Raw genomic sequence first — 18,973 nt, 5'->3', positions numbered from 1 at the left:
GAGGGTCTCACCATTTAATACAACTCAAAATAGGAAGTTTCATTGCCTCATTCAGTTTCCATTGCCTCATTCATCAAGAGAGTTTGTGTTGTGACTTTTGGAAGTCGTTTCATTGATGATGTAATGGAAAAAATAATATTACAAATTTTCTTTACTCTTGTTTTTTTAACCACTGCCAGTTTATGGATATTTAAGAAATTGAAGCAAAGAAAATAGGCCTAATTTATTTTAATTTAGACAACTGATTAAGTCCTGGAAAACTTTGAAGAAATATATTGAAGTGTTTTTAGAATTAAAATGTTTTAGATCCCATTTGACACACCTCCAACAGTCCCCACAGGCTGCATACTCTCCCCCGATGTTCCATAACAGAACTGTTTCTGTCTACTATAAAAGTGACAGTTTCGTATTCAGATTCCAGCGTGACATGTGGATTAAGAGGATGGTACCTGAGATTATTGTTTTTAATACTGAACTTCTCTGAACTCAGAGGAATAACAGATTTCAAAGAGTTACACAGCTATTTTGTGAAAAAAAATAAGTCCTGCTTTTGAAAGCTATTCATAGTTTTGGTGCTTGCATGTGAGTCGCGTTTTCTGTGACTTTGGGATACAACCACAAGATGTCAGTGATTGTAAAGCCCCTCTCCTATTAAGGTGGCTCATTTTTCAAAAGAAACCAGTTGTGTTAAAAGCAAACTAGACCTATTAACCCACCATCTTACTGAATATTTAAGAGTTCACTGTGGAAAGGAATCAGCTGTGAAAGGAAAAGTACACATTATTGTGAAATTGTTTATATCAACTCTGCTCCCCTACTCCAGCCTCCTAAAAGGATGGTCGGGGTCGGGCTTTGCTAGACCAATTCTTCGGGGCTTTTGTGACTCCAACTCAGGAGGAAAGAGCTGGGGGAAAAGATCTGAAGCACACAGCCAGGGCTGCAGAAGTGGCTACGTTTTGAAAGTGCACACGCAGCGACCTTGTGTGAGAACAGTGGAGGAGAAAAGAAGTGTTTAAGATATGTTATTCGCAATTTATCTGCTTCACGGTGTTCAGGCTATGAGAACTTTAAAAAGTCATTTTGAAATCAGATTTAAGGTACTTGCCTGTGTTTTTTGGACATGGACCACATGGGTCACACATTTCTAAACATTACACAAAATAGCAATCTCGAGCCATAGAAATTTCAGACCAAATTTTGAGTAGTATTTGTGGCTTCCTAGCTATTTTATGAAATCGCAGCGATAAAAGCTTTCATCAGTAGAATAACCTCAATCAGACTGTTAGGAGTTTAGAATGAAAACACCCTCACATCTCCTAGAATATTCCGGGGTATAAATATCAGTACTCTCTTCAAATAGACCAGTCCAGTGGCCCTAGATAGAAGAGTATAACTTTTAAAAAATAAAGTTCATTGTACTGGTCTTGGGATTGCCTATTTATTTTTGCTAAAAAAATTTACTGTTTTGAATTGCTAATAGGCTATAATCACAAACATCAGTAACACGAATTTAAAATATTCATAAAACTGGGCTGAAAACATGCTCCGAGTCCTAGTGGGCCGTGAGGAATCTCGTCCATCTGTAACTTGAATAATCAGTTCTTAAGTTAGAGCATGTTTTAGTCAGAAAGAGTGAGCACTGGCTCTCTTTTCATAATAATTTTTAAAAAGAAATCGCTTGTATTTGGGGGGGGGGGGCTGTTTGATGTCTCAAAAGTTTTTGCCAAACGAACACCACGGTGCCAAGTCAGTATAAAAGGTTGCAAAGATGCTCCCCCTCTTCTTCAGAAAGTTAATGTACCTCTTCCACTTTTTTACTGGCTCAAAGATTAAGCCTCGTGCCCGGGAGGCCCTCGCACGGGGACGTCTTGGCAGCAGGGAGCCGGGCTCTCGTCCCTCCGTGCGGCCGGCGTCCCGGGCCCTCCTCGGGCAGGACCGGGCGCAGCGCCGCCGGCGGGACACGGCGGCCGGCCAGCGGTGCCGGCGCTCGGAGGCCACCTGCGCACGCCGAAGGGCCCGACCAGGCGCTGGAGATAACCTACAAGGTAGCATGGCGGCTGCACATTGACGAGCCTGCGGCGGCTACAGCGAGAGGCGGAGGACCACCGGCCCAGGAACGCGGGCTCCCTCCCGTCGGGCCCGCGTCGCCCCCGCCCGCCGCCGAGCCCGGGGGCCGGAGAAAGGCAGCTCAGCAGAGCTTATCTAGAACTCGCACCCCCAGCACCGAGGCTGTCAGGGCGCAGAGGCGCAAGAAAGGCGCAAAGGGCGAAGCCGAGCTAGGCAGCTGGCGGACGAGGCCCGCGCGGCCCCCGCAGGCTCTGCGGCCAGCGGGCAGGCGGAGGGGCTGCGCGCGGCGCTCGGCGCAGGTCTCTCCCCGCGCGCCCGGCGGTCCTCGCCGTCGGACTAGGTCTGCGCCGGGTGCGTCGCGGCCGCGGCTTCGGGGGCGGGCTCTCAGGGAAGCCCCGCCCCAGGCCCCGCCCCCCGGGCGCGCGAGCCCGTCCCGCGCAGCGCCAACCCTTTCCCGGGTCATCGCCCCTCCCCTCTTCCGGCCCGCGAGCCCCCAGCGCTCTACCTCAGGGCTGCGCTCGCCGCTCGCGCTCGTCCGCCGGCCCGACGACGCGGGAGCCGCACGAGCCGGACGAGGTGTGCTGCGCTCCCTGCCGCCGAGAGGCGGCCCCCTGAGGCGGAGCCCTTGGTTCCCCGCCCTGAGTCGGTCGGGGCCGCCGAGTCTACGGCCCCAGAGCGGCGGCGGCGGTGAGGAGACCGGGCCGGGGGAGGCGGGCATGTTGGGGCTGAGGGCATTGGGGGGGGGGGGCTCCGGTCGCCCCTGCGGCCACGTCGAAGGCTCGTTGGGGAGGCGCTCCGGGGAACCGGGAGGAGTACGGGATCGAACCGGTTGCATCGGCTCCGGCTCGGCGCGAAGGAAGGGCTGGGGGCCGCGGGGGCGGCGGGCGACGTTTCCGCGGGGCTCTCGGCGGGATCGGGACGGAGGAGACGCCGCCTCCGGGCTGCTGCCACGTTTCCACCGCGCGGTACCTTCCCCCTCGGGGTGGGCGGCCGCCCTGCCCCTTCCCACCCGCTGCCGCCCCCTTCCGCGTCCGTGCGTTTCCCGGAGCCCGAGACCCTCGTTGTCCGAGGGGTCGCGCCTGAGGGGAGCCGGTCCTCGAGCCAGGCCCCTCGGAGACCGGACCCGGTGTGGGGGCGCCCCCTGGCAGGCTGTTGGGGGGATGGGGCCCCGGGGCCCGGCCCCCTGAACTTGGGGAAAGCCCCGATTACAGAAGTTGGACGCGCTCGCAAGGCCGTTCCTGAGGAGCGGGCGGAGATGTTGGATGCCTCCTCACCTCGCACCCCTGAGAGCCGAGCGTGAGGGCTCGGCGGCAGGCTTGGGCGGCTTAGGAAGCCCGTCGCCCGCCCCGTGGGGATCCCGCGGCCCCTCAGCGTCGCGAGCCCGCGGGTGCCGCCGCCGAGGTCGCTCCGGGGCGCCGCACCCCCGCCGCCGGGGGCCGCTTCCTCAGCCTTGGGAACGTCCAGCAGGAGAGATACTGTTTCCAGAAACGGTCGCGATTAGCTTTTCGTTACAAGGGAGGGAAAAGTACAAAGTTATCAACTCCGGGAAGGCAGGGCCGGGTTTTCCTCCGGGTTCCGTGCACGCCCCCGTGAGCCGAGGACCCTGTGGAACAAAGTACAACTTGAGGAGCGGCCGCCGCGGTGACGAGGTCCCTGGGTGACGTCACCGTGCGATATTTAAAATGGGAGCTTTTCTCCGAGTGTGGGTGGAGGAACTGCGGCCACTTACTCGAGGCGCCCGAGGTCTGATGGGCCTGCTGGCTGCTGGCTCTCCCCTGGCCGCCTAACTCGCTCGTTTACCTTTTGGTACTCCTAGAGAATACCGACTGGTGGGCGGAGGTTCATTTTTCAGCTATTCCAGGCATCATGCCTTCAAACTGAAAATAAAAAACACTAATTCCATATGACTCATCCTGTGTTACAACCAACAGCAGCCACTAAGTGGTTATTTCCTTCCTTTTATTTTTGATATGAAACAGAGCAAAAATAAAAGGGAAAACAAAAACCCAAAACTCAGATACGTAGAGCATAGTTGGCAAATTTAATGAATGAGGAGAACGATCCAGTTACCAATTCGGTACATTTCTTGAGTGTGGTTCCTTGTTTTGTTTGGTGGGGCAGAGGCTAATGTAGTTCCATCAGCAACTTTTATCCCAAACCATATATTAAATTGCATTGGGTTTTCTTTTCCCTCATAACGCGGTTGAGCATAACTATAGCTTTATAACATGGAAATGGCGCACTTTTTTTCGGGAGGAGGCTGCGCGCAGTTGTGGAGGGCTGTGTGCTGCTGTGCAGCCGGGGACCTGGTGCCTGGTGGCTGGCCGCGGAAGGTGGATTTGGCATTCTAGGATTCCAGGAGGAAGGCTTGGGTGTCTTCCCATCCAGGATCAGGGTGGCTCTGGCTGCCAGCACACCTCTCAGATAACTATATAGAATTTATTGCACAGTGAGATCCCTTGTTTGAATTTGTACAAGAAGTAAAGGAATCATATTATGTAGAGAGACTTTTAAGAGCAGGTTTAAGAAAAGAAAAAGGAAGCTAACAGAATCACCTTTATTTTTTGAATGTGTGAGGACACAAACTATCAGGTTAGTTGGGTTTTTGCACTAAACATAGCAGAGGCTGTTAAGTCTTTAATAATTGGCTTCAAAAAGGTGATGTTGCTTAGTAAATGGAGCATCTGAATAACTCCAAGTTACTTACAGCAGCCAAATGAATGAGCTCATCGCATAAAGACAGGATATACATTGAAACAACCCCAGGACAAGGTTGCTTTTCCTTTATGGATTAATCAATGATAAATCAGATCTGCCATTTAAAGAGCCTTCCTTGAGGCACTTCCAAAATGCAGCTAAATCTCTGATTATTTCTTTTAGTTTGATTTTCTATAGATGACCCAGAGTTTTCATTCTCTTAAATAAGTTCTGATAGAGCCACTCTTTTTTGGCACATCTTTTAGGTAAGGATGTCTCTATTCCTGAAAGAATGCTTACCAGACACTCCATACTGGATTTTTTTTTCTTTATGTATAGCAGCTTTATGGAAATACAATTCACATACAGTTCTTACATTTAAAATGTATAGTTTGTTGGTTTTAGTATATTCACAGAGTTGTAAAACTATTACCACAGTCGATTTTAGGATATTCTCATAACCTCAAAAAGAAATGCTGTACTCATTGACATCACTCCTCCTTTCCCTACATCCCTCATACCCCTAAGCCACTAATCTACCTTCTCTCTATGTGGATTTGCCTGTTCTGGACGTTTCATATTAATGGAATTACACAATTTTGTTCTTTTTGACTTGCTTCTTTCCCTTAGCATAATGTATTCAAGGTTTACCCACGTCGTAGTGTTTATCAGTACTTCATTTTTGTTGCCGAATAATATTCCATTGCATATATATACCACATTATTTGTCCATCAATTTGTGGGCCTTTGGGTTGTTTTCACTTTTTGGCTATTATGAATAATGCTGCTATGGACATTTGTGTACAAGTTTTTGTGGACATATGTTTTCATTTCTCTTGAGTATGTAGCTAGGAGTAGAATTGCTGGGTTATATGGTAACCCTGTGTCTAACCTTAAAATGAACTTAAATTATTTCACAGATTTTTTTTTAAAATGTATGATTTTTAACTGAGCATATATATATGTATATATATATTTTTAATATATCTTTATTGATTTCGGAGAGGAAAGGAAGGGAGAGAGAGAGAAACATCAATGATGAGTCATCATTGATTGGCTGCCTCCTGCACACCCCCGACTGGGGATCAAGCCTGCAACCTGGGCATGTGCCCTGACTGGGAATTGAACCCCGATTGCCTGGATCCTAGGTCGACGCTCAACCACTGAGCCACGCCTGGCCGGGCTCACAGAATTTTAAACTTAAGTTATTGAAGCTAAATAATGACACATTTAGTAAAAACAATATAGTGGTATTATTATAGTACTTCTCTGAATGATAACTCTGATTTTATTTTAACCAATAGGAGCAATTTGGTGTGTTCTCTTTACTGAATTTTTTCACAGAGCTAAGTAATAAGATTCTTAAATAGTATTTTATAAGTATTTTATATCTTTATGTATAATTTAGTGATTGTTCTCTACTTCAGAAATGAGACAATGAAACACAAGATAAAATTGGAAGGAGGAAGGAGAGATGCAAAGAAGGATATTTTTTAGAGCTTTATCTTCCAGTTTTTATGTTCTGTTTTGAGAAAAACTATTTTATCTTTGCAGGAAAGATGAAGAACGAAATTGCTGCCGTTGTTTTCTTTTTCACAAGGCTAGTTCGAAAACATGATAAGTTGAAAAAAGAGGCAGTTGAGAGGTTTGCTGAGAAATTGACTCTCATACTTCAAGAAAAATATAAAAATCACTGGTATCCTGAAAAACCATCAAAAGGACAGGCCTACAGGTAAAGGATTAGATTGGACTAAGTGAAGAGGCTAATCAGCTCCTGAAATGAATATAAAGCCAAAGGACTGACTGGTATATGTCCAGTCCGTGCCTTTTGTAGTTTATCTGCAAAATACAGAACTCTGGGGTTTCTTGGTATTTTTTCCTCACTTATTTCAAAATACATGCATTTGTTGTTAGAGTCCCCCGCCTGGACTTGACAGCTCCCAAAAGTTAGTCTCCCAGAAGTTAGTTTTCTTGTAGTTATAGTTTGGCTCCTATTTGAGTGCATTATTCTTTGTATCACAGGTACTTGGGGGTTTTCACAATTCTGGAGGTCCACTAAAGCTATCACCCATAAATGGCTATGGTAAGAGTTGAGGGAAATGAGTCTCCTTGAATTTAAAAATATGTTAGTTTTTTCAAAAGATAAAAATTTTACAGCAAATGGGAACTAAGATTATTAAACACTTAATATGTTCTTGACACAGGATTAATTGCATTTATACTCTGCGTAATTCTTTATTGTAGAAGCCTGTGTAACTTATTTTATAGATGAAGGTAACTTACCTAAGATCCACAGCTGGTAAATATTAGTGCTGAGATTTGAACTCAGGTCTAACTAACCCTAAATTCTTATGTGCTTTCTGTATGTACACCAAAGTGTGGCCACTATCTTGGCTCTGAGAGGTAAGGTAATTCTCACTTGCAGCTGTCTTTTGTACGCTGGTTTGTAAGTTACATTTACAGCTTCAAGTAAAGAAGAGCAGACTCCTGCAGAACATGTCCTAGCATGCTCACTCCCTAGTATTGATGTGACTACTTGGGAACCTAGGTTGAGAATGTTCTGGTAAACTATCTGTCAAACCTTGCCTCATTTGTGGATGTGGCCACAAAAAATAAAAGAACAGTTGTGGCTGTCATGATTACAGAAGTTCTTTTATTTATACATATTTCTTCCCCAAAGTATCTTCCACAAATGAGCACTTCTATGCTGTGATGTAAAACAGGCTTCCTTTCCAGTCACTGAGCTCTTGTAAGTTCGAGACTATTGAAAGAATCTACAAGGGAGATGAAAATACGATTTGTTTATTTCTTATTTGGTAAAAGCTCACACAAGGTGAACTTGTGTTCTCTCGGAAAAAAAAAGAAAGTGGTAGATGTATTTTCCCCTGTGTTTTTACCCAAAGAGTTTCCTGGTAAATTGGAAAATGTGGTGAGTTAAAGTAGAAATGTGGATGTTCTATCTAAAGCAGACTCAAGTTATTTTTTATCTTGTCACTTGATTCTTTTAATTTTTTTTTTGCACATCTTCATTACTGATAGAGTGAACAGCTTTTTTGCGTTAGAGCTGTTGAGGCTTTTACGCTGATGTAATTGACATTGGACGAAGGCATATGGAAATGCCAAGCCACCATACTATTACTGAAAAAGGAGACACTGTCAAGTAAATGCTTAAAGGTTAGACAGTGTATAATTTCATTTCCATTACTTCTAAAAACTTGAGGGGGAAAAGTTAGCCAAACAGGATTAAATTGGCATGTGATCAGAAGTATCATTATTAGGTCATTTTGAAGCCGTCTTTGAAGTAAAAAACTATTAGACTTAATGGTGGATCGTTACTATTATAAAAATGAATAAATTGTAGGATTAACAAGAGTTAGTATACTCTTTAATCCATAGAGTAGATTGGAAGTGTTCTTTTTCTTCTAAAGTGTTTATAAATTTAAATTGTTTCTCTGGAGTATATACAAATAAGATACTTTTGGAGGGCAATTTGGCATTATCAAAATCTGTAAAAATATTCATACTCTTGAACAGTAAGTCTTCTAAAAAATGTATTCTAGAAATGTAAGCAGAAATGCATACAAATATGTATGAATATGGATGTTTCTTACACGTTATAATTGCAAAAAATTGGAAAGAACTAAACTGGTAACATTAAGTAATTGATAGACTATTTTAAAATCCTGTTTTTGAAGACTGGTTAATGGATAAGTAGTCACAGTATATAGAGTGAAAAACCATAAAATATGTAAGGTATGTAAATTTTGTTGAAGCAGAATCTCTATTTAAGCATCTATATTTACATATATATTTCTTTAAGCTTAGAGTCTACATCATTCTTGTACATAACAAAAACACATAATATCTAAGATCTCTCCTTACCCTTAACTGCTTTTGATTCTAGGGCACATGGGACTTTTGAATCAACGTACACAACATTAGAATGTGTAACATAGGGCCATCTTATAGAAACGAACAAAGAGCATCTTACATGCTGTAAAATAATTTTTTTTCGCTCTAAATTTGCTAAATTGTTGACGATGTTAAGATAGGTAGAGACAGAATAGGGTGTTACGTAATAAAAATGAACTTTGGAGTCTGGTGGTCTAGCTTTGAACCTGGATTTACCACTTGGTATAGCTGTGTGATGTTGGGCAAGTTACTCAGATTCTCTTTGCCTCCTTTTTTAAAATAAGGAAAATAGTATCTAACTGAGGGAAAGTATGAAAATTAAGAGTTAATACATGCAAAGCATTTAGGAAATTATCCATTGCACAGTAAACCTTCAGAAAGAGTTAATTACAGTTGATCTTTGAACAACGGGGGTTAGGAGTGCTGATTCCTGCGCAGTCAAAATATCTGCTTATACTTTTTTGACTTCCCCAAAGTTTAAGTTGCCCCTCAGTATTCCTGGGGGTTTGGTTCCAATACCCTCCTCAGATACCAAAATCTGTGGCTCAAGTTTATTATATAAAATGGCATAGGTCATTGCATACAGTTGGTGCACTGCATCCATGGACTCCCAACATTGGTCGAAAATAGTGTACAGGTACTTACTGAAAAAAGTTTGCATATAAGTGGACCCTCACAATTCCTACCCTTGTTCAAGGGTCCACACTGTTATTATTTAGATATGCATATTAGCTGTTACCAAATGAGAACTTCTTGACTGTTTAAAGGGAAATACAAATCAACTAATAAAATAATTTAACTTTTAAAAACTTTAAATGGCACATTATTCTATCGATGTCATTGTATTTATGGTATAATTACTATTTGTCATTTACATTGTATTTTCCATATTTTAGAACTTCGGCTCTGAGGAAGATGTGAAATGACTTAATCTAAGTTCACCCAATAAATAAGTTACTAGGACTAATACTAAAACCTGTGTTCTCTTAATTGCTTTCTTAGTTGTTGGCAGTAAATACTTTCACTGTAGCTATCATTTCTCTGTGTAAGCAGAATGCTTATTTTAACATGTATTTTTGCATTTGTACTGGGAGCCGTCTTTGAACATTCTGTTCAGTAGATACATTTCTTAGGTTAAAAAATAATGGAACAGAGGCTCTATTGTTTTAGAAATTTTTTCACTTATTTTGACAGCTATTAAAAATAAAGAAAACCCTTGCATAACAGAAGTTAAATAAGCCAATAACACTTTTGAATTATATTTTAATCTTAAGAATGTAATATGAATGGTTTGGTGTCCCTGACTGATTCTATTTTTATAGAACAATTATAGGTAAGGCAAAGGACATCCTTTTTTTAAAAAAAAAATTATTGTTGAAAGTGTTACAGATGTCCCCTTTTTCCCCCCATTGATTCCCTCCACCTCGCATCCACCCCACCCTCCAGGCCTTCCCCATTCCATTGAAGGATATTCTTCTTAACACTTATTTTACTACCTGAGATGTATAAGTAAGGTAATAACAGATCAAAATTTGTCAGAAGAATTTTGAAATATTATTTGAAACATTGGTTGAGGTCTGTTGTTGGAGGTTTCGTTAATATATGAACTTGGCCTATGAAAACTTCAGAGCTCTAAGTAATTTCATGCAATTTTAATACTCCTTGCTCTTTTAATGTACACGTTAGATTGAGTGGTTTCTAAGTAAAATGAAGTAGAGCCGGTTCTAATTATTTCCTTGGGCTCACAAAGGTGCTCTTTTCTTTCTTTCTTTTTTTTTTTCCCCCCAAATACGTCTTTATTGATTTCAGAGAGAGGAAGGAAGAGAGAGAAACATCAATGATGAGAGAGTCACTGATCTGCTACCTCCTGCACGCCCCCAATTGGGGATCGAGACTGCAACTCCAGGCATGTGCTCTGACCTCAATCTCCCGGATCATGGGTTGATGCTCAACTGCTGAGCCATGCCCGGCCGGGCACCCTTTTCTTTTTTACCAGACTGGGTAGTGTTGTTGATGCTGCCCCTTTGCCTTTAGTTCATATTTTTTATCTATTTAGGATAGATACACTCATGAGTTCTCTGCCAGGGTATTTTTTGAAAAAAATTCACGTTGGCAAATACTAAAAGATATAACAAGGCTTATGATTATGATTCAAGTAAAGCTATTAACATTACTCCACTTTGTTGTAGATGCATTCGTGTCAATAAGTTTCAGAGGGTTGATCCTGACGTCTTGAAAGCCTGTGAGAACAGCTGCATCTTGTACAGTGACCTGGGCTTGCCAAAGGAACTCACTCTGTGGGTGGACCCATGTGAGGTGTGCTGTCGGTAAGTTTTTGAGTTTGGTGGCTGAACTGATTACCATGCTGGAATTGACTTTATGAAATTCAGGTACTGCCTGCTTGTGTATATTTATGGCCAGAAGTTGGTTGCTTGGCTTTCTCAGATGGAGATTTTGTAAAGTACTTTTCTAGAGGTGTTTTATAGCTAAAGAACCTAAAAAACTTATTGGATAGGGTTTTCTAGAGCTTTGCCAAAAAGTTTATTGTAGACCAAGAAGTAAAATTTAGACTCCTAGACTCCTGTAGGTCAGTTATCGTCTTCTGTCATTGCTGGTGCACTTGTCTTTCCCCTCTTCAAATTAGGAAAGAAGCTAATCCCAAATAATACTGGATGACTTTTGGTTGGTCTGTTTCTACTCTTGCCTCCCATTTTTAAAGTGACTATATTTTCATGGTTTTGTTTTCATAATGGAAATTATTTTTTGTATCCTAATGAGCAGCAGAAGAAAGAATAAGCAGATTACAACAGTATGATTTGTGCTATAGTAGAAATATGTACAAAATGCAGTGGTTAATGGCACAATGGAGAAAGTTACTGCTCTGCCAGGTGCAGAAAAGACTATTGAGTAGATAGGGAATACTTGAGCTGGTTGGGGAAGGATGAGTTGCAGTTGACTAGATGACAAGATGGGAAGGACATTTCCAGGCAGGAGGAATAGGATGAACAGATGCTTGAAACCCCCTGTGAGTAATTTCCTACATCTGTTCCTTTAGGGTATTTCTCTTTAATTGTGAGGTACAATTCACCTGTTGACTGTAGTAGAGACACTTTATGATACAACCCTAATACATTGCAAAGGTACATATTAATAATAGCCTTTGACCTGATCTCCTACAATGAAAGTGGAGGTAAAGACATGTTTTGCCAAAAAAATACTTGGTTATTCTTTCACTGAATTTTCCAGACTACTATGGAGCTGCCTGTTTATAAGCTAGCTATTTATTGCTTTGGAAAACCTGGTGTAGGTAGAAAGAATCTTTGGACCTACAAACTTTCCCCTAATGATACAAGATCATTATATTAAACAATCATTATTTGACTGTGTGATATATCAACAGATGTATCAACTAATTGATATTTTCATGGTTTTGTTTTCATAATGGAAACAAATGGTGTAGGTAGATTCTCCATCACTCTCTTCACCTTAGTTAGGAAAAAGAAGAGCAAGACATCTCAAGTTTTGATCCAAGAAGAGCAAGACATCTCAAGTTTTGATCCAAGAAGCTCAAACAATTTTAGATACTGGGACTAAATAAGGACTTAAGTGAGGCCAAGGTCAGACTTTGTAGACTTTGGCCACTGAACTCTTACAGAAGACCTCAGTATACAATAAATAGCTCTTACAAAGTTACTACAGTGAATTGTTTGCATTTTTATTAGGCCTGCACTTAGATCCTGATTGACTTATTTAACACAGTTCAAGTAGTTGTGTAGTTTTCTATTAATAAAAAATTATAAGCAGCATTAGAAAGGATGTTGTTCATAGTAGTCAAGCAGCACAAAAAAAGGTCATATAGTATGACATAGAGGTGAAAGGGAAAAAGCTAAAGATTTGGTACAAATGTATTATTATACAGTGAAATAATGAATGCTTAATATAATGATCTTAAATCATTAGGGGAAAGTTTCTAGGTCCAAAGATATTTAAGAAGTCATGTAATTATATATAAACACTTTGGACATATTTATTTGAAATGTTTAAACTAAATCTTGGCACCTAAAGATAAGAGCTTTAGTTATGTGGACATTCTACTTAAGTGTGTACTTCATTACTTGATGCCAGATAATGAAAAATTACTGTACTGTCATCTGGTTATAAGAAAATCATTGCATTCAGTAGCCTTCTAATTTATATACTATTAAAATTTTGCTGGATGTTGGCTGTGATGTGATTTTCCCCCCCACAGATAATAGAATTTACCTTCAGAATGTGGGGTCCTCATTCAATGATAACAGAACGCCCAAAAGAAAGATGGTTGGCAATTGAGTAGAGGTGATACTATAAGTTAGTAGAGGAGATTGAAATAGTGATTAATGCTTTTGGACCAAAACTGGAAAGAAATATTCTGAAAATTAAAACAACGTGCTCTAGCAGTTATGTAATTGAATAAATATCTGAGAGTCATTAAAAATAATAACTCAATAATTCTAATAATAACTAGAGATTAACTAAGGTTATGAAAAAAAATTGAAATGCACTCAAAGAGAACATTCTTAATAGTCTGAGTTACTTCATCAGGATAAAATATTGGAAGGGTGCCGAGTGTTATGTACTTAAAAAGGTTATTACTTAGTGAAATATTTGAGAGGGATACAGAATAGATAACAGATCTTTCCAATAAGGAGAGACAGCTTTATATCTACTCAACATATTTCTATACATTTTAAAAAATAACTTCTATGACCCTTTCTTTTCCTAATAAAGAGCAGGAAAAGAAAGGATCATAGAAATTGATTTGTTTCAAATAAACTAAACTGGCCTTAATGTTTTAGTAGTGTGTCATTGAAAAATGAAAAGTTTAAAAGTAGTTCACTACTAATTCTAAAGAATTAACTACACATTCTAATGTTACTGTAATATAGTAAACGGCTTCACTTACCATGAGGAGAGCACTCATACCAAAAGCCTACAAAGGGAAAGTTGCAGAACCTAATTGAAATTGCATGTCAAAGCAATCTGAGTTAAAACAGCTGATCCTTCAATCATTAGATGTCTGCCCTTGATTTAGGTTTCTGCTTCTACAAAGACAGGGATTTTCCTCAAATTTCCTGCCTTTTTTGCTTGAAATTTTGACTTCATTAAAGGGCAAAACTGAAGGTAGGCCTAAGCCCATTGTTAATATTGACATTAACGTATGAATTAACCTTTGATTGTATAGTATCAAGATTTACTTGGTCTTTAAATGCTGGTGAGGACAGAAGGGTAAAACCCTATGCTAAGTAATCTTGAAATTATAATACATGAATTTTGTGTTGTAAGGAACTTGCCCGACTGTTCAGGCACCTTATATGAAGAAGAATCACCAACCCAAGACTAACCAGTATCCAACCAGCTCCAGTTTCCTTACCCAGCAGATAGGAAACTGAGTCCTGGAGAGATTAAATGACTTGCCCCTAGCCAGAGAGTTAGTTAATGGCAGAGCCAGAACCAGAAACGTGTCCAGTACCCTTTCTGCCATCCTGTAGCAGCTCCTTTTATGAGGTAAACTGAAAAAGAATAGAAAAGGGAGTTATGCCCCATATTTAGGTAGCATTTAGGGCCCAATTCATTCAGCCTGTGTGAATGGAAGATAGCACAGTATATAATGACACAGAACCCACCTATGAGACTACTTGATTTCTATATAAACTTTCAAAGGCTTTATTGCAGTTAGGCCTTTTACTTTATTGTAGATATCTTGATTCCGAAATAAGTTGAGACAACTTATTTGAAATAAAATTAATAGACATCAGTTAATTATGGTTAACCCTATTTTTATTGAAGTTGTATTTATGTTTTTTAAGCTTAGAATCACTTTGTCTTTCTAACTTCAATTACATATTGTGTAAGAACTGCGTAACAGTTTATTTCCTTTGTCCTAATGCTTACTAGGAATTGTTTCATAGTGTTGTACAGTCTATTTAAATAAATTTGTGGGTTTTTCCTTTGTCCTCTGAATGAAAACCCGTAGATTTACTGTTCATTGTGCTATTTTCCCTTATTGCAGAATTTGTTTTCCTTTTTTAAGTAACTAATAGCCAAAGTTACATACTCTAACAATTATTTTTCTTAGAGCAAGTCTTTAAAAACATTTTGGAAGGATAAAAAGGCTTGTTCATTTTACTTTTTAAAATACATTAAAATGAGAGGTAAGCAGTTATCCTAGGAACCTGTATGAGGTAAGCAATATAATTCAAGCAAAACCCCATTTTTTTCTCAACAATAGGTGGTGGTTGTTTTTTTAACCTCAACAGTTGCCTCAGTTCTTACTTTGTCAGAGTGGATATAGGAAACACAGTCCCTTTTTTTATTTAATCATGATAAAAGTAAATCTCGTAGGAAATGTCTCATTTTGTGACTTGAATTATTGGGATCTGCATTACAAGGGTCAGTTAAAAATGCATTAGATTTTACTGTACAGGCCATTTTAATGGCACATACAAAATGTAATCTAAATGATGCATTTAAATAACTATTTTTATTAGGAGGCAGTAGAAAAGAAAATTGGGAAAGAGAATAGACCAGAAATAGAAAATTGTGGCCTGCCTGTTGGCATGGAGCTAGGTTAGGATACTGTATATGTAGGATCAAGTTCTGGGAAGGTTCCTTCTTTGCCTTGGACCAATGACACATCCAGACCAGTTTAATTGTTTTTATGGACATTTTTTGCTTTGTTGATATGACTTCAAGCTTTGTAAGGTGTGTTTCTTTTCTCTCAAATTTTTAGGTATGGAGAAAAAAACAATGCATTCATTGTTGCCAGCTTTGAAAATGAGGATGAGAACAAGGATGAGATCTCCAAGAAAGTTACCAGGGCCCTTGATAAGGTTACCTCTGATTATCATTCAGGATCCTCTTCTTCAGATGAAGAAACAAGTAAGGAAGTAGAAGTGAAATCCAGTTCGATGACTGCAACTCCAAGCCCCATGTACCAGGTAACCATGAAACAGCATTTTGAACGTCCATGAGCCGAGCATGCCAAGTCATTCCATGTTGCTCAGGTCTCTCTGATTTGAGATTCTGGATTATAGCTCTTGCCTTTTCACATGAAGGTATCCTGAGTGACTTTTATCAAAGGTCTGCTTTACCATTCAATCCCTAAGTAGGATAAATATGTTTCAAAGAGTGTGGCAAAGAACAGGGGGGAAAAAACCAACTGTGGTGGTAAAACGTTCCTGATGTTTTAAAAATCCTTATATTAAAAAATAACCACTCATGTTTTTTGTAGTTTTTAACACTTTAGTTTTTACCTTTGGGTTTAACTTTCTTGTTCTCTACTTTTCCATGATTTATAAGAGAAATCTCATTAAATTATATTTCAGTTAATTTTTCACTCAAGCCAAAACAATATCTCCTTTGTTTTAAGTTAAAGAGTTACATAGCTGTCATACATGTACTTATAAGATATGTTTATTTACTATTTATATCCCACATGTCAAAGAACATTTAATATACCTATAAAAATTGTTAGCAAAAGTACTTCTCAACAGAAAAAAACGTTTTAAAGCTAAAAATATTTAAAGAAATCTTTTGAGTTGAGCCTTATTCTGTACATGAACATTTTTCTAATTTTGAGCACAGTTGACCCTTGAACAACATGGGTTTGAAGAGCACAAATCCACTTAATGTAGATTTTTTCAATAAATACCTGTACTGTTTTCAATTTGAGATTGGGAGTTCGAGGATGTGGAGGGCCAACTATGCATTAATCTGCACCATTTTTATATAGAGGGCTTGAGCATGTGCAGATTTTGGTATCTTTGGGCCAATCCCCTGTAGATACCAAGGGCAACTGGTGTAGTTAAGGTTTTGGGGAGTCAAGTTAATACATTGATTTTGGGGGGGGGGTCAGTGCACCTATATTCACTAGCAAAATATTTCATGATCTGAGAAGCCTAATTATACACCACTGTGTAGGAAGCTGGTGCAAGTGGCCAATTTTAATCTTCCTATCTACTTTTTTTAAAAATACAATTTTTGACTTATTGATTTGAGAGAGGACGAGGGAGAAAGAGAGAGAAAGACATCGATTGGTTGTTCCAGTTACTTATGCATTAAATGGTTGATTCTTGTATGTGCCCTGACCGGAGATCGAACCTGCAACCTTGGTGTATTGGGATGATGCTCTAACCAACTGAGCTACCTGGCCAGGGTCCTATCTACTTTTTCATCTTGAACCTGGCATTGCCAAGAAGTTTAAAAAGGGAGTTATCAAAATAAGGACAGAAATTCCTAGAAAGTGACAAATTGATTCTAAAACTTAAAGAGAGTCAAGTTGGAGGCCTCACACTAATATAAAGCTATTATGTTTATCAAGATAGTGTGGTAATGGCTTAAAGATACACAAAACAGATTAACAGAATAGAGAGTCTAGAAATAGATCCACATATGTACAGTTTTGTTGTTGTTGTTTCTGTTTTTTTGTTTTTAAAATAAAAGTGCCAAAGCAGTTCAATAGGAAAAGTCTTTAAGAACTGGTACTGAAACAATTGGATAATCTATATATATTTTTAAAAAGAACCTAGCCCAGCCGGGCGTGGCTCAGTGGTTGAGCATCGACCTGGGATCCAGGAGATCAGGGTTCGATTCCCAGTCAGGGCACATGCCCGGGTTGTGGGCTCGATCAATGACTCTCTCATCACTGATGTTTCTATCTCTCTCTCCCCCTCCTTTCCGCTCTCTGAAATCAATAAAGATATATATTTTTAAAAAAATACTAAAAAAATAAATAAAAAATAAATAAATAAGTAAAAAGAACCTAACTGCTACCTGACACTATACACAAAAAAGTTCATTTGAGATGGATCATAGACCTAAACATAAAAGCTAAATGTCTGATGTTTTTAGAAGAAAATATAGGGAGATACTAAATTTTGATGAAGTCAAAGTTATCAAAAATTTTTTTTCTGTTTTTTGCATCCTGTGGAAGAAGTCTTTGCCTATCCCAAATAATTAAAGATGTTTCCTTATAAGCTTCTATTCATTCTGTTTCTATCTTTCCTGGTTGCTTCAGAGTTGTGTTTGAGTTTATTCATTTTCATTTATTCAGAAAACACTGATTGATCACCTATTATATATAAGGTTTATAACATACAGAGTTGGGCAAAAATAGATTTATAGGTGTTTGTATGGAAAATAATGCAAAAACTAATAAATAATACAAGAATAAACTCTGCTTTGTGTACTCAGAACTGTAAACCTACTTTTGCCCCACCCTGTATTTAGACTTGACCATAGAAATGTCACTCTTAGGGTTGCAAGGTGATTATTTTTCTTTAATGAGCAGTCTGGAAACTCGCCTAGTTTTTATACAACACATAACTAATTTTTCCTTTGAATTAGCTTACTGTTTTTTCTTTCCTCAGATTTCAGAATTGATATTCCCGCCTCTTCCAATGTGGCACCCTTTGCCCAGAAAAAAGCCAGGAATGTTCCGAGGGAATGGCCATCATCAGAGTCACTACCCTCCTCCTGTTCCATTTGGTTATCCAAATCAGGGAAGGAAGAATAATAAACCATATCGCCCAATTCCAGTAACATGGGTACCTCCTCCTGGAATGCATTGTGACCGGAATCACTGGATTAATCCTCACATGTTAGCACCTCACTAGCTGCTTTTGATTCTGTTGGTGTTGAAAGAAAGTAGAATAAGCCTGATTACATATTAAAAGTTAAAAATTCATACTCATAGTAGTAAAGTTAGATGGGTTAAACCATCAAACTTATTTTTATAGAGAAGTTATTGAGAATAATCTTTCTAAAAAAATATATGCACTTTAGATATGTTGGTATAGTTTGAGAAATTTTATTAAAGTTAGTCAAGTGCCTGAGTTTTTAATATTGGATTTGAGTATTTATATATTGTGCATCAACTTTGTTGCATACGAGAACACTGTAGGAGTGGACGACCTGTTCTAGCACCTTTGAGCATTTACTTTATGGAGAGTATGTAAGTTATTTATACACAAGGAAATATATTTTATGTCGTTTTAGAAGAATTGTGTGAAATCATGTAGTTGCAAATAAATAGTTTGAGGCATGGCAATGTGTGCTTCTGTTCTGTGCATAAAAAAGGGAGAAAGAATAAGGGGGATGTTTCACTTCACTGTTTAGTTAAATATTTAGCAAAGAAAAAACAATGTAAAAATTTTAATTTTCCTTTAAAACATCAACTTTTTAAAACCATACTTTTCCCAAAGGCTACAGTATCAAAGTATGCATATAAAAAGAATAAAATTAGTAGTAGCTCATTGAA

General features: G+C 39.4%; 1 protein-coding gene across 2 annotated transcripts; it reads left to right on the top strand.

Moving 5' to 3' along the window:
- The first annotated feature begins 2,673 nt into the window (after positions 1-2,673).
- Positions 2,674-18,763, top strand: BTG3 (BTG anti-proliferation factor 3). Of its 2 annotated transcripts, XM_087818375.1 has the most exons (5): positions 2,674-2,754; positions 6,319-6,496; positions 10,866-11,003; positions 15,446-15,653; positions 18,084-18,763. In XM_087818375.1, exons 2-5 carry the CDS (start codon positions 6,324-6,326, stop codon positions 18,327-18,329), a joined length of 765 nt encoding a protein of 254 aa, XP_087674501.1. In that variant the 5' UTR covers positions 2,674-2,754; positions 6,319-6,323; the 3' UTR covers positions 18,330-18,763. The 2 variants fall into 2 exon arrangements, with proteins under 2 accessions (XP_087674501.1, XP_016078108.1); XM_016222622.2 differs by lacking the exon at positions 2,674-2,754 and having other exon boundaries at positions 5,788-6,496.
- The last annotated feature ends 210 nt before the right edge of the window (positions 18,764-18,973 follow it).

The sequence above is a fragment of the Miniopterus natalensis genome, chromosome 6 (assembly GCF_054644295.1).
Source record: "Miniopterus natalensis isolate mMinNat1 chromosome 6, mMinNat1.hap1, whole genome shotgun sequence".
Taxonomy (NCBI): Eukaryota; Metazoa; Chordata; class Mammalia; order Chiroptera; family Miniopteridae; genus Miniopterus; species Miniopterus natalensis.
This window is presented reverse-complemented; position numbering and strand designations above follow the sequence as displayed.